Genomic DNA, 22852 nt, shown 5'->3' with positions numbered 1-22852 from the left:
CCTATCAATACCCATCTGTGCCGCCTCATCAATGCTACCTATCAGAGCCTATCACTGGCATCTATCAGTGCCCATCAGTGCCGCTTTTCAGTGCAGCCTCATCAGTGCTCACCAGTGCCGCCTCATCAGTGCCTAACAATGCCCATCTGTGCCGCCTCATCAGTGCTGCCTATCAGTGCCACCTACCAGTGCTTATCACTGCCATCTATCAGTGCCGCTTTTCAGTGCAGCCTCATCAGTGCCCACCAGGGCCGCCTCATCAGTGCTTATCAATACCCATCTGTGCCGCCTCATCAGTGCTGCTTATCAGTGCCACCTACCAGTGCCTATCACTGCCACCTATCAGTGCCCATCAGTAACACTTTTCATTTCCAGCCTCATCAATGCCTATTAATGCTCATCTGTGCCAGCTCATCAGTGCCGCCTATCAGCGCCCACCAGTGAAGGAGAAAAATGACCTGTTTCCAACATTTTATAACAAACTATGAAGACGTTTTTTGTGTTTTTAATTCTTGGTCCTTATTCATTTATTTAGCAAAAAATAAAAAAACAGCAGTGATTAAATACCACCAAAAGAAAGCTCTAAATGTGTGAAAAGAAATAATAAAAATGTAGTTTGGGTACAGTGTTGCCATTCAAAGTGCGACAGCGCTGAATGCTGAACATTGGCCTGGGCAGGAAAGGGGGGGTATAAGTGTCTGGTAGACAAGGGGTTAAGGATACAAACTATATTCTTTTAAACCGGAGTTCAGTGTCACTTGACCTTGTAGAGTACATTGTGTTGTGTGTAGAATTGTCTGATGATGATGATTTGTGATCCTAAAGATCCTCCTACAGCCCTCCCGGCTTGTGTCATCCAGACTAGTGTTGGTTGTCAGGCAGTGAAATAGTTAACCTCCCCTTCTCTCCGCCCCCTTCCCATGATCCATGGTTTCAGTTTGTTAAACGGCTTCCTGTTTCCGTACAATTATCTGTCCCTATGTGACCCCCATGGCTGGTAGGTTTACAGTGACTGTTACTGAAGGATTGTGCATTTTATAGGCTAAATTATTCTGGGAGGGATCAGAAAAATCTGCTCTGTGATGTCATCGTGCAGGGAAAAAAAAAAAAGATCTAGTGCAAATCGCCGTCATTGTACGTCGGTACTTTGATGCTAAATACCGGGGTTATGGCAGCAGATAGCTACCATAACCCCGGCATTTTCAACAGCGGCGATAAAAGCGATCTCCACGGGGGATTCACCGCAAGATCACTTTTATGGGGGGCAGGAGAGGGGTCCCCCCGTCCTGCCGCTTCCCGGAACCGTCGGTAGCGATGGAGACGATCGTGTCCTTCCCCCTGACAGTTGGCCCCACTGCGCTCGGCTCCGTAACATTGAATGGCGGAAGGGACGTCAAACGTCCCTTCCGCCCAATGATCTTAAAGGGGACATTTTTTATTTATTTTTTCAAATTACATTTATTTATTTATTGCATTTAAGTGTAAAAACAAAACAAAAAAAAACAAAACAAAAAAAATAATTTCATGATATTTTATTGCATTTTAGTGTAAATATGAGATCTGAGGTTTTTTTATTTTTTATTTAAGAGGACCTGTCATGCTTTTTTCTATTACAAGGGATGTTTACGTTCCTTGTAATAGGAATAAAAGTGACCCCAAATATATATTTTTTTTAAAAGGACAGTGTACAAATAAGAAATAACAAATAAAATAAGTAAGAAAAAAAATAAAATTATTTAAAGCGCCCCAGTTCTGAAGAGCTCGCTCGCGGAAGCGAACGCACACGTGAGCAGCGCCCGCATAAGAAAACGGTGTTCAAACCACACGTGAGAGGTCTCACCGCGATCGGTAGAGCGAGAGCAATCATTCTAGCACTAGACCTCCTCTGTAACTCAAAACTGGTAACCTGTAGAATTTTTTTAAATGTCGCCTATGGAGATTTAAAGGTATAAGTTTGTTTCCATTCCACGAGCGGGTGCAATTTTGAAGGATGATATGTTGGGTATCAATTTACTCGGCGTAACATTATCTTTCACAATATAAAAAAATAAATTATATATATATATATATTATAAATAAAACTCAAAAGATGTACAGTAGAAATTTTTCAACGTCCCCTTCGAAGATTTTTAAGGGTCAAAGTTTGTCGCCATTCCAGGAGTGGGCGCAATTTTGAAGGCAATTTTGAAGCATGACATGTTGGGTATCAATTTACTCGGCGTGACGTTATCTTATTTTTTTAAGTCAAAAAAGTGTATTTTTTTCCCAAAAAATTGTGCTTGTAAGACCAGTGCACAAATACAGTGTGACATAAAGGATTGCAACGACCGCCATTTTATTCTCTAGGGTGTCTGAAAAAAATATATATATAATGTTTGGAAGTTCTAAGTAATTTTCTAGCAAAAAAAAATAAAATTATTTTAACTTGTAAACAACAAGTGCCAAAAAGAGGCTTGGTACTAAAGTGGTTAAACCTTTCAGCCTCAGTAATGAATTGCATGAACACCCGACATGCAGTTCCCCTTTTTTTGGGTATGTAATCTGCCGGTGTTTCGCCAGATTTGGCAGCCTATCAGATTTTGTAATGAAAGTGATGTTCCGATGCCGCCATCTTGGTACACCCCGCACTCGTCCACAGTAAATATACAGTGAGAAGGCAGCAAGCAGACATCTTTCTACACCCACTGGAGTCTGGCATTTCACACTTATTTTTAACAGTGAACAGTAAACGGCACAGAGCCCTGTGTTTACTTACTAACCATAAACAAACAACACAGAGCTCTCTGTACCCGGAGCAGAGATGGGGCCGTTTTTCCTGCCTGCAAGGCAGGAATATCCAATTATAAGATGTAAAAAATGAGGCCAATATGTACTCTGCTACATATTTTTGCTAAAAAAATAATAACAATAACAATAAGTGTATATTGATTGGTTTGCGCAAACGATATAGCGTCTACAAACTATGTGATATTTTAATTTATTTTTTATTTTTACTAATAATGTCCGCGATCAGCGACTTATAGCGGAGCTGCGATATTTCGGTGGACAAATCGGACAGGTAACTGACACTTTTGACTTTTTTTGGGGGACTGGTGACACTAATACAACAATTAGCAATAAAAATATGCACTGTCACTGTCCTAATGACACTGCCAGGGAATAGACCATGCCAGGAAAGGGGGGTATAGCTCAGTGGTAGAGCATTCGACTGCAGATCGAGAGGTCCCTGGTTCAAATCCGGGTGCCCCCTTCAAGATTTTTGCCTTTTTTTAGACATTGTGGCACTGGAACAGCTTCGTTCTAAGGTAAGTTTCACATTATGACTTTACCCTGCAGGGGAGGGTGATTGGCCAGCGGTATACAACGACTTCAGCCCCGAGACTCTTTTTGATATTTGTCGTTTACAAGTTAAAATCTGTTTTTTTTTTTGCTAGAAAATTATGTAGAACTCCCAACCATTATATATATATTTTTTTCAGACACCCTAGAGAATAAAATGGCGGTTGTTGCAATACTTTCTATCACACCATATTTGCGCAGCGGTCTTACAAGCGCAATTTTTGTGGGATAAAATACACTTTTTTTTACTTAAAAAATAATAAAACAGTAAAGTTATCCCCAATTTTTTTTTTTATTGTGAAAGATAATGTAAGGCCAAGTAAATTGATACCCAACATGTCACGCTTCAAAATTGCGCCCGCTCGTGGAATGGCGACAAACTTTTACCCTTAAAAATCTCCATAGGCGACGTTTAAAAATGTCTACAGGTTACCAGTTTTGAGTTACAGAGGAGGTCTAGGGCTAGTTTTGGGACTCCGTCATACGATGGCCTCCCGTGATCACACCCGCACACTCTGTGATCACTGTGTCACTACTGATCATAGACTGAGGTAAAGAGCCAATCAGCAGCGCTTTATCACATGATCAGCTGTGTCCAATCACAGCTGATTATGGATGTAAATAGAAGCTGGTTATCGGCACTCCTCTCCAGTGGCGGCTAGTGTTTTCTTTTGGGGGGCGGCAAACAACCAGCCCCCCAGTCGGTCGGCAGCACACACGACCACCACCCTCCCACAGGAGGATAGTCAGATGGGCGAGGTAGGCCCAGCACTTACCCCATCTAGGTAGTGGGCGGGCGGCACGCAGCATGTCCTACGGGTGGCGGAAGATCCTCTTCCCTCCTCCTAGGTGTCCAATAGGATCAGCTGTACTTTCAGCCAATAAGGTGTGTCGGGTCTCAGACCCCAGCTTCCTGATTGGCAGGGAGTAGGATCAATGTGGCGACAGTGATTATTCACTTGCTGTGTCACACAACTGGGTGGGCTCTGCGTCCTGAGCTCACCCTTTTTTGAAGCCTATTCGAGCCTCTGACTCTTATCACGTGCTTCGAAAAAATATACCTCCCCATTGGAATCCATGGTCCGGCATCCCTGTATGTAGATCAGGGGACCAGACGCATGGATGGGAGGGGCGGCACCCATGTACTTCTAATGGACGGGCTGCCACTGCTCCTTTCCTCAAGCTGACAGCACGTGGAGAGGAGAAGAGAGCCGCTAATGAGCTACTCTAAAAGGGACATCTACACTGATAATCAGGGCAGTCCCGACAGTGCTCAACGGTGCTGCCAATCTGTGCCCCATCAGTGTCACTTATTAGTGCCCATCAGTGCTGCCTCATCAGTGTCACCTATCAGTGCCACCTACAAGTGCCCACCAGTGCAGCCTCATCAGTGAATGTGAATGGATCAGTGAACAGTAAATGGATGCCAGGCATCCAATCATAGCAGTGGATGGGTGGAGAGGACGGGATAAGACATTGAGGTGCTGTACCACCGAGACAGGTAAGTGCAGACGGCGAACCGGCGGGGAGGCACACTGGCAGCATTTGATATGGCACAGTGGCTGCATTTGATGGGGCAGAGTGGTGGCAATTGATGGGCATAGTGGCTGCATTTGGCACAGTGGTGGCAATTGATGGGCACAGTTGCTGCTTTTTATGGGCACAGTGGCTGCATTTTATGGGGTGCAGTGACTGTGTTTGATGGCACAGTGGCAGCAATTGATGGGCACAGTGGCTACGTTTGGCACAGTGGTGGCAATTGATGGGCACAGTGGCTGCATTTGATGGCACAGTGGTGCAATAGATGGGCACAGTGGCTGCGTTTGATGGGCACTGCATTTTATAGGGCACAGTGGCTGCATTTGATGAGCACAGTGGCAGCAATTGATGGGCACAGTGGCAGCAATTGATGGGCACAGTGGCTGCAATTGATTGGCACAGTGGCTGCAATTGATGGTACAGTGAGGCTGGAATTGATGGGTTTTTTTCAGAATTTTTCAGTTTGTTTACGCCCCCCCGAAGATTTTGAGCACCAGCCGCCACTGCACCCAACACACCGCTTACTGGAGTAAGAAAGAACGTGAGTTCAGAATTCGGGTAGATATGAGTTGGGAGGACCCACAAACTCGTCTCTAGTTACCTCTTTCTGGGGGATAGGTGTGTGTGGACTTTGGAAAAGATATATGGTTTATAATTAGCTTTTTTTTATTGTATACATTTTTTGTATCTTGTTTCTACAGTCTAACCTCAAATATAAAGGAATTCATCTGCAAGAGTGATTTGGCAATCTGTTAACTGCACTCGGCAAAGTAACCTACCCATTGAGTCAGCTATGGAAGAGAATGATTTTTCACTTCAAATGTAAAAGAAAGAGGGTGATAGGAAATGTTCATATCATTTATGTTTGTTCTTTTGACAGGCAGAACACATTTTGTTGATCGCCACATGGCGGATCTGATAAGCAAGATGTACTTGGTGGAGCCCATTCTGGACGGTCTTCTCCATCACCAGTTAATAACATACGAAGAGTACGACATTGTGCGCAGCAAACCAATATCCCAGGAGAAGATGAGGCAGATCTTCCGATATACCAGAGGCTGGGGCATGGGCTCCAAGGACATATTATATAGTATATTGAAGAAACATAATGAACCGCTTATCGAAGCCCTGGAAAGCTCGGAGGGATTACCACAAAGTCACGGTAAGTTGCTTTAGTAGTTAGGTAGTTTTATTTTTTATATTATGACTAGAAAAAAAAATGCTTTCTAAGGATTGTCCAAGGTAAACAGGTGTGTATGTATGTATGTATGTATATATTATAAAAAAAAAAAATATATATATATATATATATATATATATATATATATATATATATATATATATATATATATATATATATATATATATATATATATATATATATATATATATAAATAATGTAGCACTGACCCCCGAAGGAGCTGCTGGTTTTTATTGGGCTTACTGTTAGCTCACCCGCTCGCTTCTCCGTCTCAGGGGTCCCGTTGGGAAGTGAATCCAAGAATTTTAGCTCTGACACTTAATCCTTTTTCCAAGATTTATTTGTGATAAACAAAAAGTTTTGGCAATAGAGGGATAGAGGGTTTAGGGGAGTTCAGGTACCTGGTAATTGTAGGTTAGAGGTATTTTCTTGATCCAGAGGACAAACTGCTTCCACAGACTGGATCCAGCAATCACCGGATAGGCCTCTCTCACTGACCTAGCAGCCGATGGGATGCTCAAAACAAAGTCTCTGCCACAGACTTGCCAATTTAAATGAACTTCTTGAGGTATATTAAAGATTTGTCACACACTACCAGTTTCCTTCAGCCGATCCGGCGATACTGTATGGTTAGTGACCGGGGTTGCGTCCTCCAACTGAGTCTCCAGGCTCCTCCAGAGATACCAGCCTTGTCACTCGGTCCTCTCCTGGAAAAGTCCTCCTCTGTATCCTCCAGTTGCTTGGCTTCTCCCTGCAGGCAAGACAGCACAGGACCACCCCTGGATCAGTAGGAATACCCTCTCAGTTGCAAAGCCTTGGGCCAGCCGGCCCCGAGGCACAGGAACAGGCAGCACACACCCCAGGCCAGGAGGGCCATGAGGTTGGGATAGCGAACCCCGGAAAAAAGATCCCTCAAAATGGCGTCAGTACCTTAAATACCCTCTCCCAGAATGCACAGCGGGTGAACCACTCTCACTGGGCTATTTCCGAGTAAAAGTGGTATTCAATGCATCCAGCCTGTTGCATTTCCAACACTTACCGGTGGTGACAGCGACACCCAGAGTAAAGTGGGAATTAGCACAACTCAGCTGAACTGGTACAGAAACCAGAACTTTGACATAATTAGCCTGAGCCAAACTGCAGCATCAGACAACTTAAATTTGAAAAAACAATAACGTCTGCTCATTAGGAGTAGGTTGCTATATATATATAATAGTGACTCGTGGTGGGTGGAGGTATGGTATACACACCATAGCTCTGGACTGTCCCTGATTTGGAGCAATGTCCCTCTGTCCCTCATTCCTCTTTATTTGTCCCTCATTTTGATCTGATCTATATAGTTGTATACAAAATGCACTTTTTATCAATCAAAAAGTGTTTCCCAGCTCTAAACCTTTCCTCTGATTTCTAAATTGCTGCATTTGTAAATTCCAAAAGCCAATATAAAGAAATAGTAGTGGTAAAAAAAAGCACTTGTGGGTTTAACCAATCTTGTTTTTTTTTGCACAATTCTCCTTTAAGGGGGCGTGGCAAGGGGTGTGTCCCATGCCTGCATACTTTTGGTCATAGCTGTCCCTCATTCCCATCTCAAAAAGTTGGGAGGTATGTACACACTCACCAGCCACTTTATTAGGTACACCTGTTCAATTGCTTGGTAACACAAATGGCTAATCAGCCAATCACATGGCAGCAACTCAATGCATTTAGGCATCTAGGCGTGGTGAAGATGACTTGCTGGAGTTTAAACCGTGCATCACAATGGGGGGTAAGAAAGGGGATTTAAGTGACTTTGAACGTGGCATGGTTTTTGGTGCCAGATGGGCTGCTCTGAGTATTTCAAAACACGGCTCGATTACTTCTGCCTTACATCCTGGTCAGACTAGAGGTCATGACACAGGAAGGAGTTGACCAGCTGACCTCATTAGCACTCACCCTGCATCATCCACCCTCAGCTGGTCAACTCCTTCCTGTGTCATGACCTAAAGTCTGACCAGGAAGTAAGGCAGAAGTAATGGGTAAATGTTTTGAAACATCCATAAAGACAGTGCGGTAAGTGTGTGTAGAATAAATTGAAAGCTGTTTTATTTTTGCAAAAGAAGTACATTAATGCTATATTGGTATAGGGGGGCTGGAATTTAGAAGAAAAAAAAAAAGGTTACTAACGGTGAACTTAGCCTTTAAGGACTTCTTACTATCAACACTAGAAGCACCCCTTGCATCTACAGACTGACCAGAAGGCACCTAAAATGTATGTATTACTGAAATCTTTTAAAGAAGAAAGAATGAGGAGTGGGAGGGGCAAATTTAAATGTGGTTGACCTTTCACACTATAAGGGGCCATATTAGGTGTGCTGAGAGCTGCAACTGGTGCATAAAATGGTCACCTTAAACATTTTTAATTGTCACTAGATCAGCAGTAGGACGATCGGTATAGCCTCATGTATTAATGAATAATGTATAGTATAGAGGTACCATCATCCAAATGAATATATGAAAAATTGGGGAGGTGGAAGTGCTGACGCTGACCCATACACACAGGGCCATCTTTAATATTGATTGGGCCCTGGGCAAACATTTTCTTGCCCCCCCCCCCAGGCAATTTCACTCTCCACCTGCTCTGAGACATACAATAAATAGCAGCTGGAATCAGTTTACTGTATCAGATCAGGCAGCAATTGTGATTGGTTACCAGCAGTTACAGCATATCATTACTGCTTACTGACGGGTTGCTAGAGGTTACAGCACACATTGCGGCTCACTGATTAGTTGCTAGAGGTTACAGCACATCATCTCCTCACTGCAGGGGAGCATGATATACATATGAATGTCGCCTTTATTTACATATCAGCAGCTATTTACTTAGTATTGCAGCTGCTATTTACACATGAATGCCGGTTATTTACATGTAAACACAGGGTCTGCGGGTGAGTCATCTGTACACATCAACAGGGCAGAGCTGGGCAGCATTAGGACCAGCACTTCACACTGAGATATTGGGACACAGTAAGGGACTAAAACTTCAAGGGACAAGGGAATTTAAACCTGGATAGTTGGCAAGTATGAGGCAGCTGTTTTGGGCCCCACAACAATGACAGGGCCCAGGGCAGCTTCCCCTTTTGCCCTGCCTTAACCACTTGCAGACCGGACCATTTTGCTGGTCAAAGACCAGACCCCTTTTTGCGATTCGGCACTGCGTCGCTTTAACTGACAATTGCACGGTCGTGCGACGTGGCTCCCAAACAAAATTGACGTCCTTTTTTTCCCACAAATAGAGCTTTCTTTTGGTGGTATTTGATCACCCCTGCGGTTTTTATTTTTTGCGCTATAACCAAAAATAGAGCGACAATTTTGAAAAAAACGCATTATTTTTTACTTTTTGTTATAATAAATATCCCCCAAAAATATATAAAAAAACATGTTTTTCCCTCAGTTTAGGCCGATACGTATTCTTCTACATATTTTTGGTAAAAAAAAACGCAATAAGCGATTATTGATTGGCTTGCGCAAAAGTTATAGCGTTTACAAAATAGGGATAGTTTTATAGCATTTTTATTAATAATTTTTTATTATTTTTATTTTTTTACTAGTAATGGTGGCGATCAGCGATTTTTATTGTGACTGCGACATTGTGGGGGACCCATCGGACATTTTTGACACATTTTTGGGACCATTGTCATTTATACAGTAATCACTGCTATATAAATGCAGTGATTCCTGTGTAAATGACACTGGCAGTGAAAGGGTTAACCAGTGGGTGGCAGTGTAGGGGTTAAGTGTTCCTAGGGGTGTGTTACTAACTGTGGGGGGGTTGGGCTTTCATTTAGTGAACACTGATCTCTGCTCCAATCACATTAGTTGCTAGGCAGAATGGAGAAATGTTGTTTACACAGCATTTCCTCCATTCGGCCGCTCCGTGAGACGATCGCGGGGATGCCCGCGGCGATCGAGTCCGCGGATCCCGCGACCGGACTCACGGGGGTCCCGACCAGCGTGGGAGCGCGCCGCCGGTGGCGCGCTCCCGATGGCAGGGCGGCATTGAATATTGGACGTACCTGTACGCCAATATGCCTGCCCGTGCCATTCTGTCGACGTACATCGTCGTGCGCTGGTCGGGAACTGGTTAAAGACGGCTCTGCATACACATAACCACCTGAAATGGTTTATGGACTATCTTGGTACTGATGCAGTGACAAATAAATTTGTAATAAAATTCAAATTTGTAATACCTATAAAAAGAACATACAAAAGTATTAAAAAATACACCACAACAAACAAGCTACTAGTAACAGGTTCCCCCGTAGAGTTTCTATTGAAGTGGAGTATACGTTGTTTCCTCTACTGGTTTCGTGGCAAAAAATGCTTCTTCAGGGGGAAATTTTAAACACAGCAAAATTGCAAAGCAGAATACATTTTAGCAAAAAATTTCATTCAGTGTTAAAGCAAGAAGACCCGATCACCCATTTGGACGAAACCAGCTAGATCAGGAGTAGAGTGGAAATAATCCTCTGGAGACACTTGTTTCATTGACCATTGTATAATCCCACACTTTGTTGTCTTCATTATAAATATAAATGTATCTTCTGCCACAGAGAAGAAGTGTGAGGGATGCTATGTAAAAAATTGATTTTTTTTCCCTCTCTCTCAGGAGTTGTTCCGAATGTTCCAGAAACAAGACCACCGAGGAGGCCGGTGCAGCATACCGTAGATGAAGGGTAACTATGTCCCTCTTTGAATCATAACCAGCAAAGTCCATTGAAAGCAGAAGTTTAACCACTTCAGCCCGGAAGGTTTACCCCCCCCCCCCCCTTCCTGACCAGGCAATTTTTGCGATACGACACTTTTTGCCCAATTAGGCAGTCATGCAACACTGTATCCAAATAAAAATGTCGTCCCTCTCCCCCCCAAATAGAGCTTCCTTTTGGTGTTTTTTGTTTACCTATGGTTTTTTATTTTTTGTGCTATAGACAAAAAAAGAACGATAATTTCTGTTATAAAACACATCCAGTTTAAAAATTAAAAAAAATCAAATGTCTTCATCTATTTAGGGCCAATATGTATTGTGCTACATATTTTTGGTAAACAAAATCCCAATAAGCGTATATTGATTGGTTTGCACAAAGGTTATCGCGTCTACAAACTATGGGATATTTTTATGTAACACATATAGTGCCGCGTAATCACGATCGGAATTTCCAACAGCAAATGTTCAATGGGAGCTTGTTGTTCGGAAATTCACACCGTGTGTGGGCTCCATCGGACATTTTTGTCGGAATTTCCGACAACAAAAATTTGAGAGCTGGTTCTCAAATTTTCCGACAACAAAATCTGTTGTGGGAAATTCCGATCGTGTGTACGCAATTCCGACGCACAAAATTTCACGCATGCTCAGAATCAAGCAGAAGAGCCGCAGTGGCTATTGAACTTCAATTTTTCTCGGCTCGCCGTACGTGTTGTACGTCACCGCGTTCTTGACGTTTGCAATTTCCGGCAATATTTGTGTGACGGTGTGTATGCAAGACAAGTTTGAGCCAATTCACAAGCGGAGACTTGATAATCGTGATTACACCAACATGTGTGCCTCCTCTCCCGGCCTGTTGAAATGACTGAGCTCCAAGACTCGATGAGCAGGGATGGATGTTGTAAAATCCTTGCTGCAGCGTCCCGCTGAACGGTACGAGGAGCCGCACATGCGACCGGACCAACCGGCACTGCGTGACGTCAATCCCGGCCATGATAGGAGGTGGTGACAAGTGGATGGTCTTCCCGGGCGGTAGCTATGACAACGTGTCCTTTTTCAGATCCTATTGCGACCGGGATTGACGTCACGCAGCGCCAGCTGGTCCGGGCGCACGCGCGGCTCCTCGTACTGTTCAGCTGGACGCTGCAGCTAGGATTTTACAACATCCATCCCCGCTCATCGAGTCTTGGAGCTCAGTCACTTCAACAGGCCGGGAGAGGAGGCACACATGTTGGAGTAATTGCAGGGGCGGACTGACAACTCATGGGGCCCCCGGGCAATAGGAGATTATGGGGCCCCCGGGCAATAGGAGATTATGGGGCCCCCGGGCAATAGGAGATTATGGCGCCCCCGGGCAATAGGAGATTATGGGGACCCCGGGCAATAGGAGATTATTGGGCCACACAGTATACACACACATAGAGTATACACACAGACACACAACGTATACACACACAAAATACAAATACACACACACTGAAAAGGTACTGGAGAGGCGGGGCAGCTATAATCTTGGGATTTAAAAAACAAAACAAAAAAAACACAGATTTTTACATACTATCCCTAGTTTTATTGAGGCTGACAACCCTGATGGGGCCCCTTGGTGGCATGGGGCCCTCGGGCAGTGCCCGAGTGCCCAAATGGTCAGTCCGCCCCTGAGTAATTGTGATCACCCCCGGAAGGATTTGCTCCCTTCCTGACCAGGCCATTTTTTGCGTTGCTTTAACTGACAACTGTGCGGTCGTGTGACGTTGTACCCAAGCAAAATTTATGTCTTTTCTCCCCCACAAATAGAGCTTTCTTCTGGTGGTATTTGATCACCTCTGCGGTTTTTATTTTTTGCGCTATAAACAAAAAAAAAAGAGCGACAATTTTGAAAAAAAAAACCCCACAATACTTTGTACTTTTTACTATAATAAACATCTAAAAAAAAAAAATTTCTTCATCAGTTTAGACCGATATGTATTCTTCGACATATGTTTGGTAAAAAAAAAAAAAAAATCACAATAGGCGTATATTGATTGGTTTGCGCAAAAGTTATAGCGTCTGCAAAATAGGGGATAGATTTATGACATTTTTATTATTATTGTTTTTTACTACTAATGGCGGTGATCAGAGATTTTTATCAGGACTGCCAAATTTGTTAAAAAACTAATTTAGAACTAAACTAATTGCACATGTCTACTTCCTGGATTCTGGCCTAAGCCAAAATGATGTCATACAATCCCAGAAACCTTCAGGAGGGGTGTTCTCAGAAAAGCAGACCCTCCTGATTGCATGCCAGGAGGTAAATGCTACATGAATCATCTGCCCTTATTTAACCACTTTCAGACCGGACCAATTTGCTGGTCAAAGACCAGACCACTTTTTGCGATTCGGCACTGCGTCGCTTTAACTGACAATTGCGCGGTCGTGCGACGTGGCTCCCAAACAAAATTGACGTCCTTTTTTTCCCACAAATAGAGCTTTCTTTTGGTGGTATTTGATCACCCCTGCGGTTTTTATTTTTTGCGCTATAAACAAAAATAGAGCGACAATTTTGAAAAAAACGCATTATTTTTTACTTTTTGTTATAATAAATATCCCCCAAAAATATATAAAAAAAATTTTTTTCCCTCAGTTTAGGCCGATACGTATTCTTCTACATATTTTTGGTAAAAAAAATCGCAATAAGCGATTATTGATTGGTTTGCGCAAAAGTTATAGCGTTTACAAAATAGGGATAGTTTTATAGCATTTTTATTAATAATTTTTTATTATTTATTTTTTTACTAGTAATGGCGGCGATCAGCGATTTTTTATTGTGACTGCGACATTATGGCAGACACATCGGACATTTTTGACACATTTTTGGGACCATTGTCATTTATACAGTAATCACTGCTATATAAATGCAGTGATTCCTGTGTAAATGACACTGGCAGTGAAAGGGTTAACCAGTGGGTGGCAGTGTAGGGGTTAAGTGTTCCTAGGGGAGTGTTACTAAATGTGGGGGGGTTGGGCTTTCATTTAGTGTACACTGATCTCTGCTCCAATCACATGGAGCAGAGATCAGCGTCACTAGTTGCTAGGCAGAATAGACAAATGTTGTTTACACAGCATTTGCTCTATTCGGCCGCTCCGTGAGACGATCGCGGGGATGCCCGCGGCGATCGAGTCCGCGGGTCCCGCGACCGGACTCACGGCGGCGCGCTCCCGATGGCAGGGTGGCATCGAATATTGGACGTACCTGTACGCCAATATGCCTGCCCGTGCCATTCTGTCGACGTACATCGTCGTGCGCTGGTCGGGAAGTGGTTAAGATGGCCACAGCCAAAAATGCTAGGGGGGGGTTTTCAAAGTGATCTGAAAGTGATCAGCAAAATAAAGCATGGAGACATGGATGGATGGGGGAGTTTGCTTTGAATATTAAAAATGAATTAAATAGTGTTTTTGGTTTATGGTGCTCAGTGTAGTAAGACCCCTTTCACACTGGGGCGTTTTTCAGGTGCTAGTGCTAAAACTAGCGCCTGAAAAATGCCTCATCTTCAGTCCCAGTGTGAACGCCCGAGTGCTCTCACACTGGGGCGGTGCGCTTGCAGGGCATTAGAAAAAGTCCTGCAAGCAGCATCTTTGGGGTGGTATGCAAGCGCTGTATACACCGCTCCTCCCCCGCTCCTGCCCATTGGAATGCATGGGCAGTGCTGTCGAAGCAACTGCAAAGCGATTCGGCAGCGGCGGTACACGGGTGACTTTTAACCCTTTTTAACCCCTTCCAGGCAGTTAAAAGCGCCCTGCTCCCTCTCGAATAGCGGTGCTAGAACAGCGGTAAAGCGCCGCTAAAACTAGTGGCGCTGTACAGCTGCCGCCCCCACTGCCCCAGTGTGAGTGGGCTCTAAAAGAGGTAGAGCTGGTGTTTGTTTACCATTACATTGTTTACACCTGTAGTCATACCTCCCAACATTTTGAGATAGGAATGAGGGACATCTACCAGCAAACGTATGTAGGCATAGGACACGCCCCCTGCTACACCCCTTAAAGGAGAATTGTGCAAAAAATAACCCACAAGTGCTTTTTTTTTTTTTGCACTACTATTCCTTTATGTTGGCTTTTAGAATTTACAAATGCAGCAATTTAGAAATCGGATGAAAGGTTTAGCTCTGGGAAACACTTTTTGATAGATAAAAAGTGCATTTTATATACAACTATATAGATCAAACCAAAATGAGGGACAAATGAGGATGAATGAGGGACAGAGGGACATTGCTCCAAATCAGGGACAGTCCTTCAAAATGAGGGATACTTGGGAGCTATGCCTGTAGTTGTTGGCTCACAGTGATCACAAGGTACAGAGCCACTCTCATTGGCTCTGTGATCTGTATTGTCTGACAGTATGATCACAGGCATTATGAGCACCCGTGCATGCACACTGTACACAAGGATGTTTTAACAGGGAAGCCCCCAACCGGCCATTCATTAGAATGTCAGGCGTTGGGGGAGGGTAGAATGCATTAGTTGTAAATACAGAAAAATAATGTGAATTTCACCTTTTTGTTTCTGATGTCCTTCTCCAGGGCGGCCTCCAGTAAAATGACCGATGCCCTGACCTGCTGCGTGTGCATGGACCTCTATACGGATCCGGTGTCTCTGCCGTGTGGCCATAGCTACTGTATGGGTTGTATCACTAGGACGTGGCAGAACCAACATCCAGGGGTGGCCTCCTGCCCTCTGTGCGCACGGACCTACCCCAACAGACCGGAGCTGAACAAGAACTGGGGCCTGTGTCAGCTAGTGGAGGCCTATAGGACTCAGCCCGGCCAACACTCCTAATACAGGAAGTCCTGTGGGCCGAAATAGACATCAGCTACAGTAAAGCCCATCTCCGGGGGGAACAACAATACCCGTGGCAGTGGAGTTGCCCTCACACGTCAGGCTTGAAGTGGTTCTACTGACTAATTACCCTTTATCTAATGCATTATAAAACTATGCACTCTATTTATGGCGTTTGCGTCTCCTTAGATATTATCAGATGATATAAATGAATGCAAAGCACTGAAAACAATGTGCGATGTTTTAATGTTTTCTTTATTCTTTATTCTTTGTAAATGGAGAAGGCGGAGTGGTTTTGGATTTCGGCGAACATACACTATAATACCAAAAGTATTGTGACACCTGCCTTTACACACACATGAACTTTAACGGCAATGGACCTTGCTTTGTGCACTGGTCCATATCATTTGGTGGAGGGGGGATTATGGTGGTGGGGGGGGGGGGGGAGTTGGCCTCTTAGTTCCAGTGAAGAGAACTCTTAAGGCGTCAGCATACCAAGACATTGTGCACCCAAGTTTGGGGACAGCCCCTTCCTGTTCCAACAAAGCAAGGTCCATCCAGCAGACAGTCAGCCTGTGTACGGCAGCTGGTCCGACAGAATCTGGCCGAAACGTCTGGCTTCTGTCAAAGGGGCATGGCCGGAAAAAATCTGCATCCAATCGGCGCTCTGCGTCCCCTTGTCAGAACCCAAAAGCTCAGCTGGGAGATCGCCGTACTAACATCGGATTGTTAGTACAGGATTCCCTCCTGAGATCTTCAGTTTTCTTTTTGTTCAGCCCACTGGGTTGGATGAGATCGGAGGGGTCTCTGAATTCAGATATGGTAAAATACTGATCGACGGAGTCTCTGAGTTCAGATATTGTAAAATACTGATCGACGGAGTATCTGAGTTCAGATATTGTAAAATACTGATCAATGGAGTCTCTGGATTCAGATATGGTAAAATACCAATCGGTGGCGTCTCTGCATTCAGATATCGTAAAATACCAATCGGTGGCATCTCTGAATTTAGTTATGGTAAAATACTGATCGGCGGACTCTCTGAATTCAGATATGGTAAAATACTGATCAACGGAGTATCTGAGTTCAGATATTGTAAAATACTGATCAATGGAGTCTCTGCATTCAGATATGGTAAAATACCGATCGGCGGAGTCTCTGAATTCAGATATGGTAAAATACTGATTGACGGAGTCTCTGAATTCAGATATGGTAAAATACCAATCGGTGGCGTCTCTGAATTCAGATATGGTAAAATACAGATCGACGGAGTCTCTGGATTCAGATATGGTAAAATACCAATCGGTGGCGTCTCTGCATACAGATATGGCAAAATACTGGTTGGCGGAGTCTCTGAATTCAGATATGGTAAAATACAGATCGGCGGAGTCTCTGAATTCAGTGGGTTCTCCAGCCATGTCTTGCAGAGTTCAGTGCTGGTTTTCCAAATCCTTCCTTCACTGCGGTTTAGAAGCCAATATCAGAACATTTTTTAGCCAAAGTTCAACCTCAGTTTCACTGGAGGACGTCCCCATGATCTGAAGAAATCTGAAACAGAATTCATGTACAGGATAGTCTGAGACTATTCACAAAGTTAATCCTCTGCATCTAAATTTAACGCTTATTCTGCTCAAAACAGGTAGTTTTTTGAGGGCGGCTTCCAGTGGAGTAAAAGGCTTAGTCCATCTTTTGGACCATGATTATATTACATTCATATTTAGGGTGTAACATGAAGTATTGATGCATACCCCATCCCTACAACACACATCACGAGGTGTATCTTCCTGGGAAGTCCTGTTTTTTTTTATTTTATTCAGGGGGTTGTGCATGGCTCTGCTCACACAGCTGCATCATTAGTATCTAGGAATGATGACAGAAAGTCACTACATCTCTCTGCCACCATGGTAGAGCATCCCGGCAGCAAGGCTGTGGCATCACCACAATTTAATTCTCCTCTAGCTGCACATCCTCCCATCCCATAACACAAGGTACAGAGGTCCGGACCTTGCAAGACCCCGTGTATTGACCAGTCCAAAGTCTGTACAGAGGTATGGATCTTGCAAGACCATGTGCATTGACCAACCCCAAGTCTATAAAGAGGGATGGTCCTTGGAAGACCCTGTGCATTGACCAAACCCAAATCTGTACAGAGGTCCGGACCTTGCAAGACCCTGTGTATTGACCAGTCCAAAGTCTGTACACAGATATGGACCTTGCAAGACCATGTGCATTGACCAACCCCAAGTCTGTAAAGAGGGATGGTCCTTGGAAAACCCTGTGCATTGACCAGCCAAAAGTCTGTGCAGAGGTCTGGACCTTGCAAGACCCAGGTGCATTGACCAACCCCAAGTCTGTACAGAGGTATGGATCTTGGAAGACCCTGTGTATTGACCAGCTCCAAGTCTGTACAGAGGCATGAACCTTTTTCCCAAAATAATAATAAAAATAGTTGCTTTAAAAGTGTTCGCTGGATTTGGGCTTTAATTTGTTGCTTATTTAAAGACTATTTGAAGCTTCACATCCTTCTAAGATCACTTTGTCCTCAGGGCGCTGATGCTACTGCACAATTTTTACCTTTATTGTCCTGGGTTCCCTGCTGCTATTTCCTGTGCTCCCTGCTAATAAGTGAAAATATATAGCAACATATAATTTTGTGCAATATCATAATCGACCACTAGATGTCACTAATAGATTGCTATGTGTTAATTAACATAAATAAACGTGCAATCTCAACAAGATTGTGTACTTGTTTATTGTAAAATGTAGCGCTAAGTGCCCGGTTCACACAGGGGGTTGACTCAGATCCGACTTCAAGTCGCCCCAAGTCACCTCAGGTCGCACAACATGTAGAAATCAATGTAAGTGAATGAGAGCTGTCTTAATGCACACTACTGAAGTCGCTCCGACTTCAGAAAAGGTTCCTGTACTATTTCAATCCGACTTCTAGGCGACTGGTACCCATTGATTTCAATGGAGGTCGCCTCCAAGTCAGATCTCCATCTATAGAGAGGCGACTCTCAGAGAATTATCAGCTCTCAAAAGGAGTTCCCCCCTGAGAGCTCATTCTCTGGCCACGGCAAGTCGCCTGGCCTGGGGCGAGTAGTGTTGTAAGTCGCGTCTAAGTCACGTCAAGTCACATCAAGTCAGGTCAAGTCATGTCCAAGTTGCCTCCAAAAGTCGTGTTGCCCCTGTGTGAACCGAGCCTTACAGTAGCACTTCACATCCCCGCATCCACCTTCGTTGTTTTAACTTGTATTTGTCCAAGTGCTACTGTTAGCGCTACATTTTACAATAAACTCTACAGATTTCACTATGGGAGGCTGTTTCTTTCTTCCAAATGCTGCACCTGTGACCGGAGACCTGGTGACTTGATCCAGGCTGATGTTGGAGCTTCCTTTGCTGAATCGTTACAAACGACCATTGGGAGAATATCTGCTGTATGTGACTCCTGTAATGGGAGTCATTTAGATCTGGTGAGTAGCCTGTGTGACAGGCAGGGCTGGACTTACCATTGGGCTTGACTGGGCTCAAGCACATCAGCCCAGCTGAGATACATAGCTGAGTGTACTCGGCTCGGCTCCGCTCACAGTCACGCCCAGTCCTGCACTATGATGGACATAACACAGGGACTGGGCGTTACTGTGAGCCGAGTACACTCGGCTACTCTCGGCTCCGCTCGGGACTGCGAGAAGACCCGAGAGCCGCTAAGAGGACCCAAGAGCCGCCGAGAGGACTCAAGAGCCGCCGAGAGGACCCCGAGAGCCGCCGAGAGGACCCCGAGAGCCGCCGAGAGGAACCGAGAGCCGCCGAGAGGAACCAAGAGCCGCCGAGAGGACCCGAGAGCCGCCAAGAGGACCCGAAGGCCGCGAGATTCAGAGGACTCTGTATCGCGGCGGCGCCATTTTTAAACTTCAAGACTGCAAATGACAAGGCTACAAATGACACTGGACAAGGCTGCAGATGGACACTGACAAGGCTGCAGATGGACACTGACAAGGCTGCATTGATGGGCATTTAAATGTAAGTTTTTTTCCTTAAACGTCACTCCTAAAAGTTTTTTTCCTTAAAATTCCCTCCTAAACTTGGGGTGTGTGTTATACGCCGATAAATATGGTAATGTATAGAAGGTAGGGCCCGAAAGTGACTCAAGCCCAGGGGCCCCCACCACCCCAGGTCCTGCCCTGGTGACAGGTGTTGGTGGAGGAACATCTAGAGCAGTGGTTCTCAACTCCTGTCCTCGGGACCCACTAACAGGCCAGATTTTAAGGGGATGATTTACTAAAGGCAAATAGACTGCACACTATGCAAAGTGCAATTGCTCCAGAGCTTAGTAAATGAGGTAAAGCTTCAGTTTGCAAAGAAAAAAAAAACAGCATTTTTGCTTGCACGTGATTGGATGATGGAAGTCAGCAGTACTTCTGCTTATTTAGTAAGCTCTGGAGCAACTGCACTTGTGCAACTTGCTCCAGGATCCGTGTTCCTGCTTAGCAGAAACACAAGATTTCCATCTTCCCCACTGACATAACGGCAGTCTGCCTCGTTTACATAGGCAGACCGCCGTTTGGCCTCGCTCGGAAATGATCGCTGGGTCCGAAGGGAGCTGTTTGGCTCCTGCTGTGCCCCAGACCCCAAGAAAGAAATCAAGTACAGGTACATGATTTTGCATTTAAGGGCCGCCCTGCCTCAGTATATGTACTTGGGGTGGTCCTTAAACAGTTAAATGTGGATATTTAGCTATTTGGAAATCTGCATAAACATAACTTGTCTTTACAACTACTTTTAATTTTGTTAATTTTGTTCTAGGTGCTATATTAGGACAGTTACGCAAGGTCTGTTCGTCCTCTTATGAACAAACATTTTTGGTGGCCTTTTTGGGGGCTCTTCGCATTACCGAGCTGGTTAGTACTTCTAAACGGGTAGCTGGGGGTTTGATGGTGGGGGACGTTGCTTGTTCAACTTCCTCAGTCAGGATTTTGATTCAGCAATCCAAGATGGACCAGAGTGGCAAGGGCATGTTGCCACAGCTTTTTCGGGGTAATGGTCTGCTGTTTTTGTCCGGTGCTTGCCTTGGAACAGATTTTTCTGGTGCGACCACGGACTGGTGGTACCCTGTTCCTGCATTCGGATGGCTCGTGTCTATCTAAGTTTCAACTTGTAGCAGTCTTTCGTACATGCCTAGCGGCCGCTGGGTTTGGCCCGCTTGGGTACGCTTCTCACTCCTTTCATATTGGGGCGGCCACAGAGACGTCCCGGTGGGGATTGGATGAGAATACTGTTAGGCACATTGGCAGGTGGGACTCCAACCGATTCCACTCATATGTTAGGCCGCATTTGCTTTAGATAATTTTAGGCAGGAGGGTTTTTTCCTTCTACTGTACTACTGTTTTGTATTGTTGTTCCTGGTTCCTGTTACGCTCAGATTGCAGGGATCAGGAGTGCGTCACACTCAGAATGCAGGGTTCAGGAGTGCGTTACGCTCAGATTGCAGGGTCCAGGAATGCGTTACACTCAGAATGCAGGGTTAAGGAGTGTGTTACGCTCAGAATTCAGGGTTTAGGACTGTGTCGCTCTCAGAATTTGGGTTCAGGAGTGTGTCGCGCTCAGAATGCAGGGATCAGCAGTGCGTTACGCTCAGAGTGCAGGCTTAAGGAGTGCATTGTGCTCAGAATGCGGGGTTCAGGAGTGCGTTACGCTCAGAATGCGGGGTTCAGGAGTGCGTTACGCTCAGAATGCGGGGTTCAGGAGTGCGTTAAGCTCAGAATGCGGGGTTCAGGAGTGCGTTACGCTCAGAATGCGGGGTTCAGGAGTGCGTTACGCTCAGAATGCAGGGCTTAGGAGGGCATTACGCTCAGAATGCAAAGATCAGGAGTGTGTTATGCTCAGAATACAGGGATCAGGTGGTGGTAAGCATGGAATGCAGAGATCAGGAGTGCGTTACACTCAGAATGTAGTATTCAGGAGTGCGTTACACTCAGAATGTAGTATTCAGGAGTGCATTACGCTCAGATTGCAGAGATCAGGAGTGCATTACACTCAGAATGCAGTATTCAGGAGTGCATTAAGCTCAGATTCCAGGGATCAGGAGTGTGTTACGCTCAGATTACAGGGATCAGGAGTGCGCTATGCTCAGAATGCAGGGTTAAAGAGTGCGTTATGCTCAGATTGCAGGGATCAGTAGTGCGCTATGCTCAGAATGCAGGGTTCAAGAGTGCGTTATGCTCAGATTGCAGGGATCAGTAGCGCGCTATGCTCAGAATGCAGGGTTTAGGAATGCGTTACTCTCAGATTGCAGGGATCAGGAGTGTGTTATGCTCAGAATCCAGGGTTCAGGAGGTGGAACGCTCAGAATGCAGTATTCAGGAGTGCATTAAGCTCAGATTCCAGGGATCAGGAGTGTGTTACGCTCAGATTACAGGGATCAGGCGTGCGTTACACTCAGAATGCAGGGTTCAGGAGTGCATTACGCTCAGATTGCAGGGATCAGGAGTGTGCTATGCTCAGAATGCAGGGTTCAGGAATGTGTTACGCTCTGAATGCAGAGATCAGGAGATGGTACGCTCGGAATGCACTGATCAGGAGTGCGTTACACTCAGAATGCAGGGTCCAGGAGTGCATTACGTTCAGATTGCAGGGATCAGGAGTGCACTATGCCCAGAATGCAGGTTTCAGGAATGTGTTACGCTCTGAATGCAGGGATCAGGAGGTGGTATGCTCTGAATGCAGAGATCAGGAGTGCATTACACTCAGAATGCAGGGTTCAGGAGTGCATTATGATCAGACTGCAGAGATCAGGAGTGTGTTGCACTGAAAATGCAGAGATTGGGGGAGTGATGTGAAGGGTGGTACAGGACAATGCTATGGGGGTGGCACTGCCCATAACAGTGCCCATAACAGTGTCCACTTCCCCCTTCACACCCCCCCACACACACAAAGTAGTGTCTCCCCTCTACCCCTCCCCTCCCCCCTCCCATAACATCCTACCTGTGAACAGATGAGATCCAGAGGCAGCACAGTTTTGGACAGGGGCAGGAGTAGGAGCTGGCCAAGTGACTTTTCATATTAACAAGCTGGTGATTGATTGCTTAGGACCTAGCAAGCAATCATGCTATAAATCACCTTTCCAGTGAGACAAAAGCACATGAATATTAACCACTTTCCACCCAGCCAATGTAGATAAACAGCTAGTTGAACGCTCCCTAGTTCCAGTAGGACATAACCATACATCA

At 45.0% G+C, this 22852-nt stretch overlaps 1 protein-coding gene and 1 non-coding gene across 2 annotated transcripts; both read left to right on the top strand.

Moving 5' to 3' along the window:
* Window positions 1–914: 914 nt before the first annotated feature.
* Window positions 915–15791, top strand: LOC143923559 (uncharacterized). Its single transcript, XM_077447325.1, has 4 exons — window positions 915–997; window positions 5759–6040; window positions 10725–10791; window positions 15371–15791. Exons 1-4 carry the CDS (start codon window positions 991–993, stop codon window positions 15624–15626), a joined length of 612 nt encoding a protein of 203 aa, XP_077303451.1. The 5' UTR covers window positions 915–990; the 3' UTR covers window positions 15627–15791.
* Window positions 3179–3250, top strand: TRNAC-GCA (transfer RNA cysteine (anticodon GCA)). Its single transcript has one exon. It is a non-coding gene; the product is annotated as a tRNA-Cys (tRNA).
* Window positions 15792–22852: the final 7061 nt, after the last annotated feature.

This window comes from Lithobates pipiens, unplaced genomic scaffold (genome assembly GCF_037356315.1).
Source record: "Lithobates pipiens isolate NorthernLeopardFrog02 unplaced genomic scaffold, aLitPip1_a1.2 Scaffold_22, whole genome shotgun sequence".
Lineage (NCBI taxonomy): Eukaryota > Metazoa > Chordata > Amphibia > Anura > Ranidae > Lithobates > Lithobates pipiens.
Note: the sequence above shows the minus strand (reverse complement) of the source record. Positions and strands in the feature narration are given on the sequence as shown.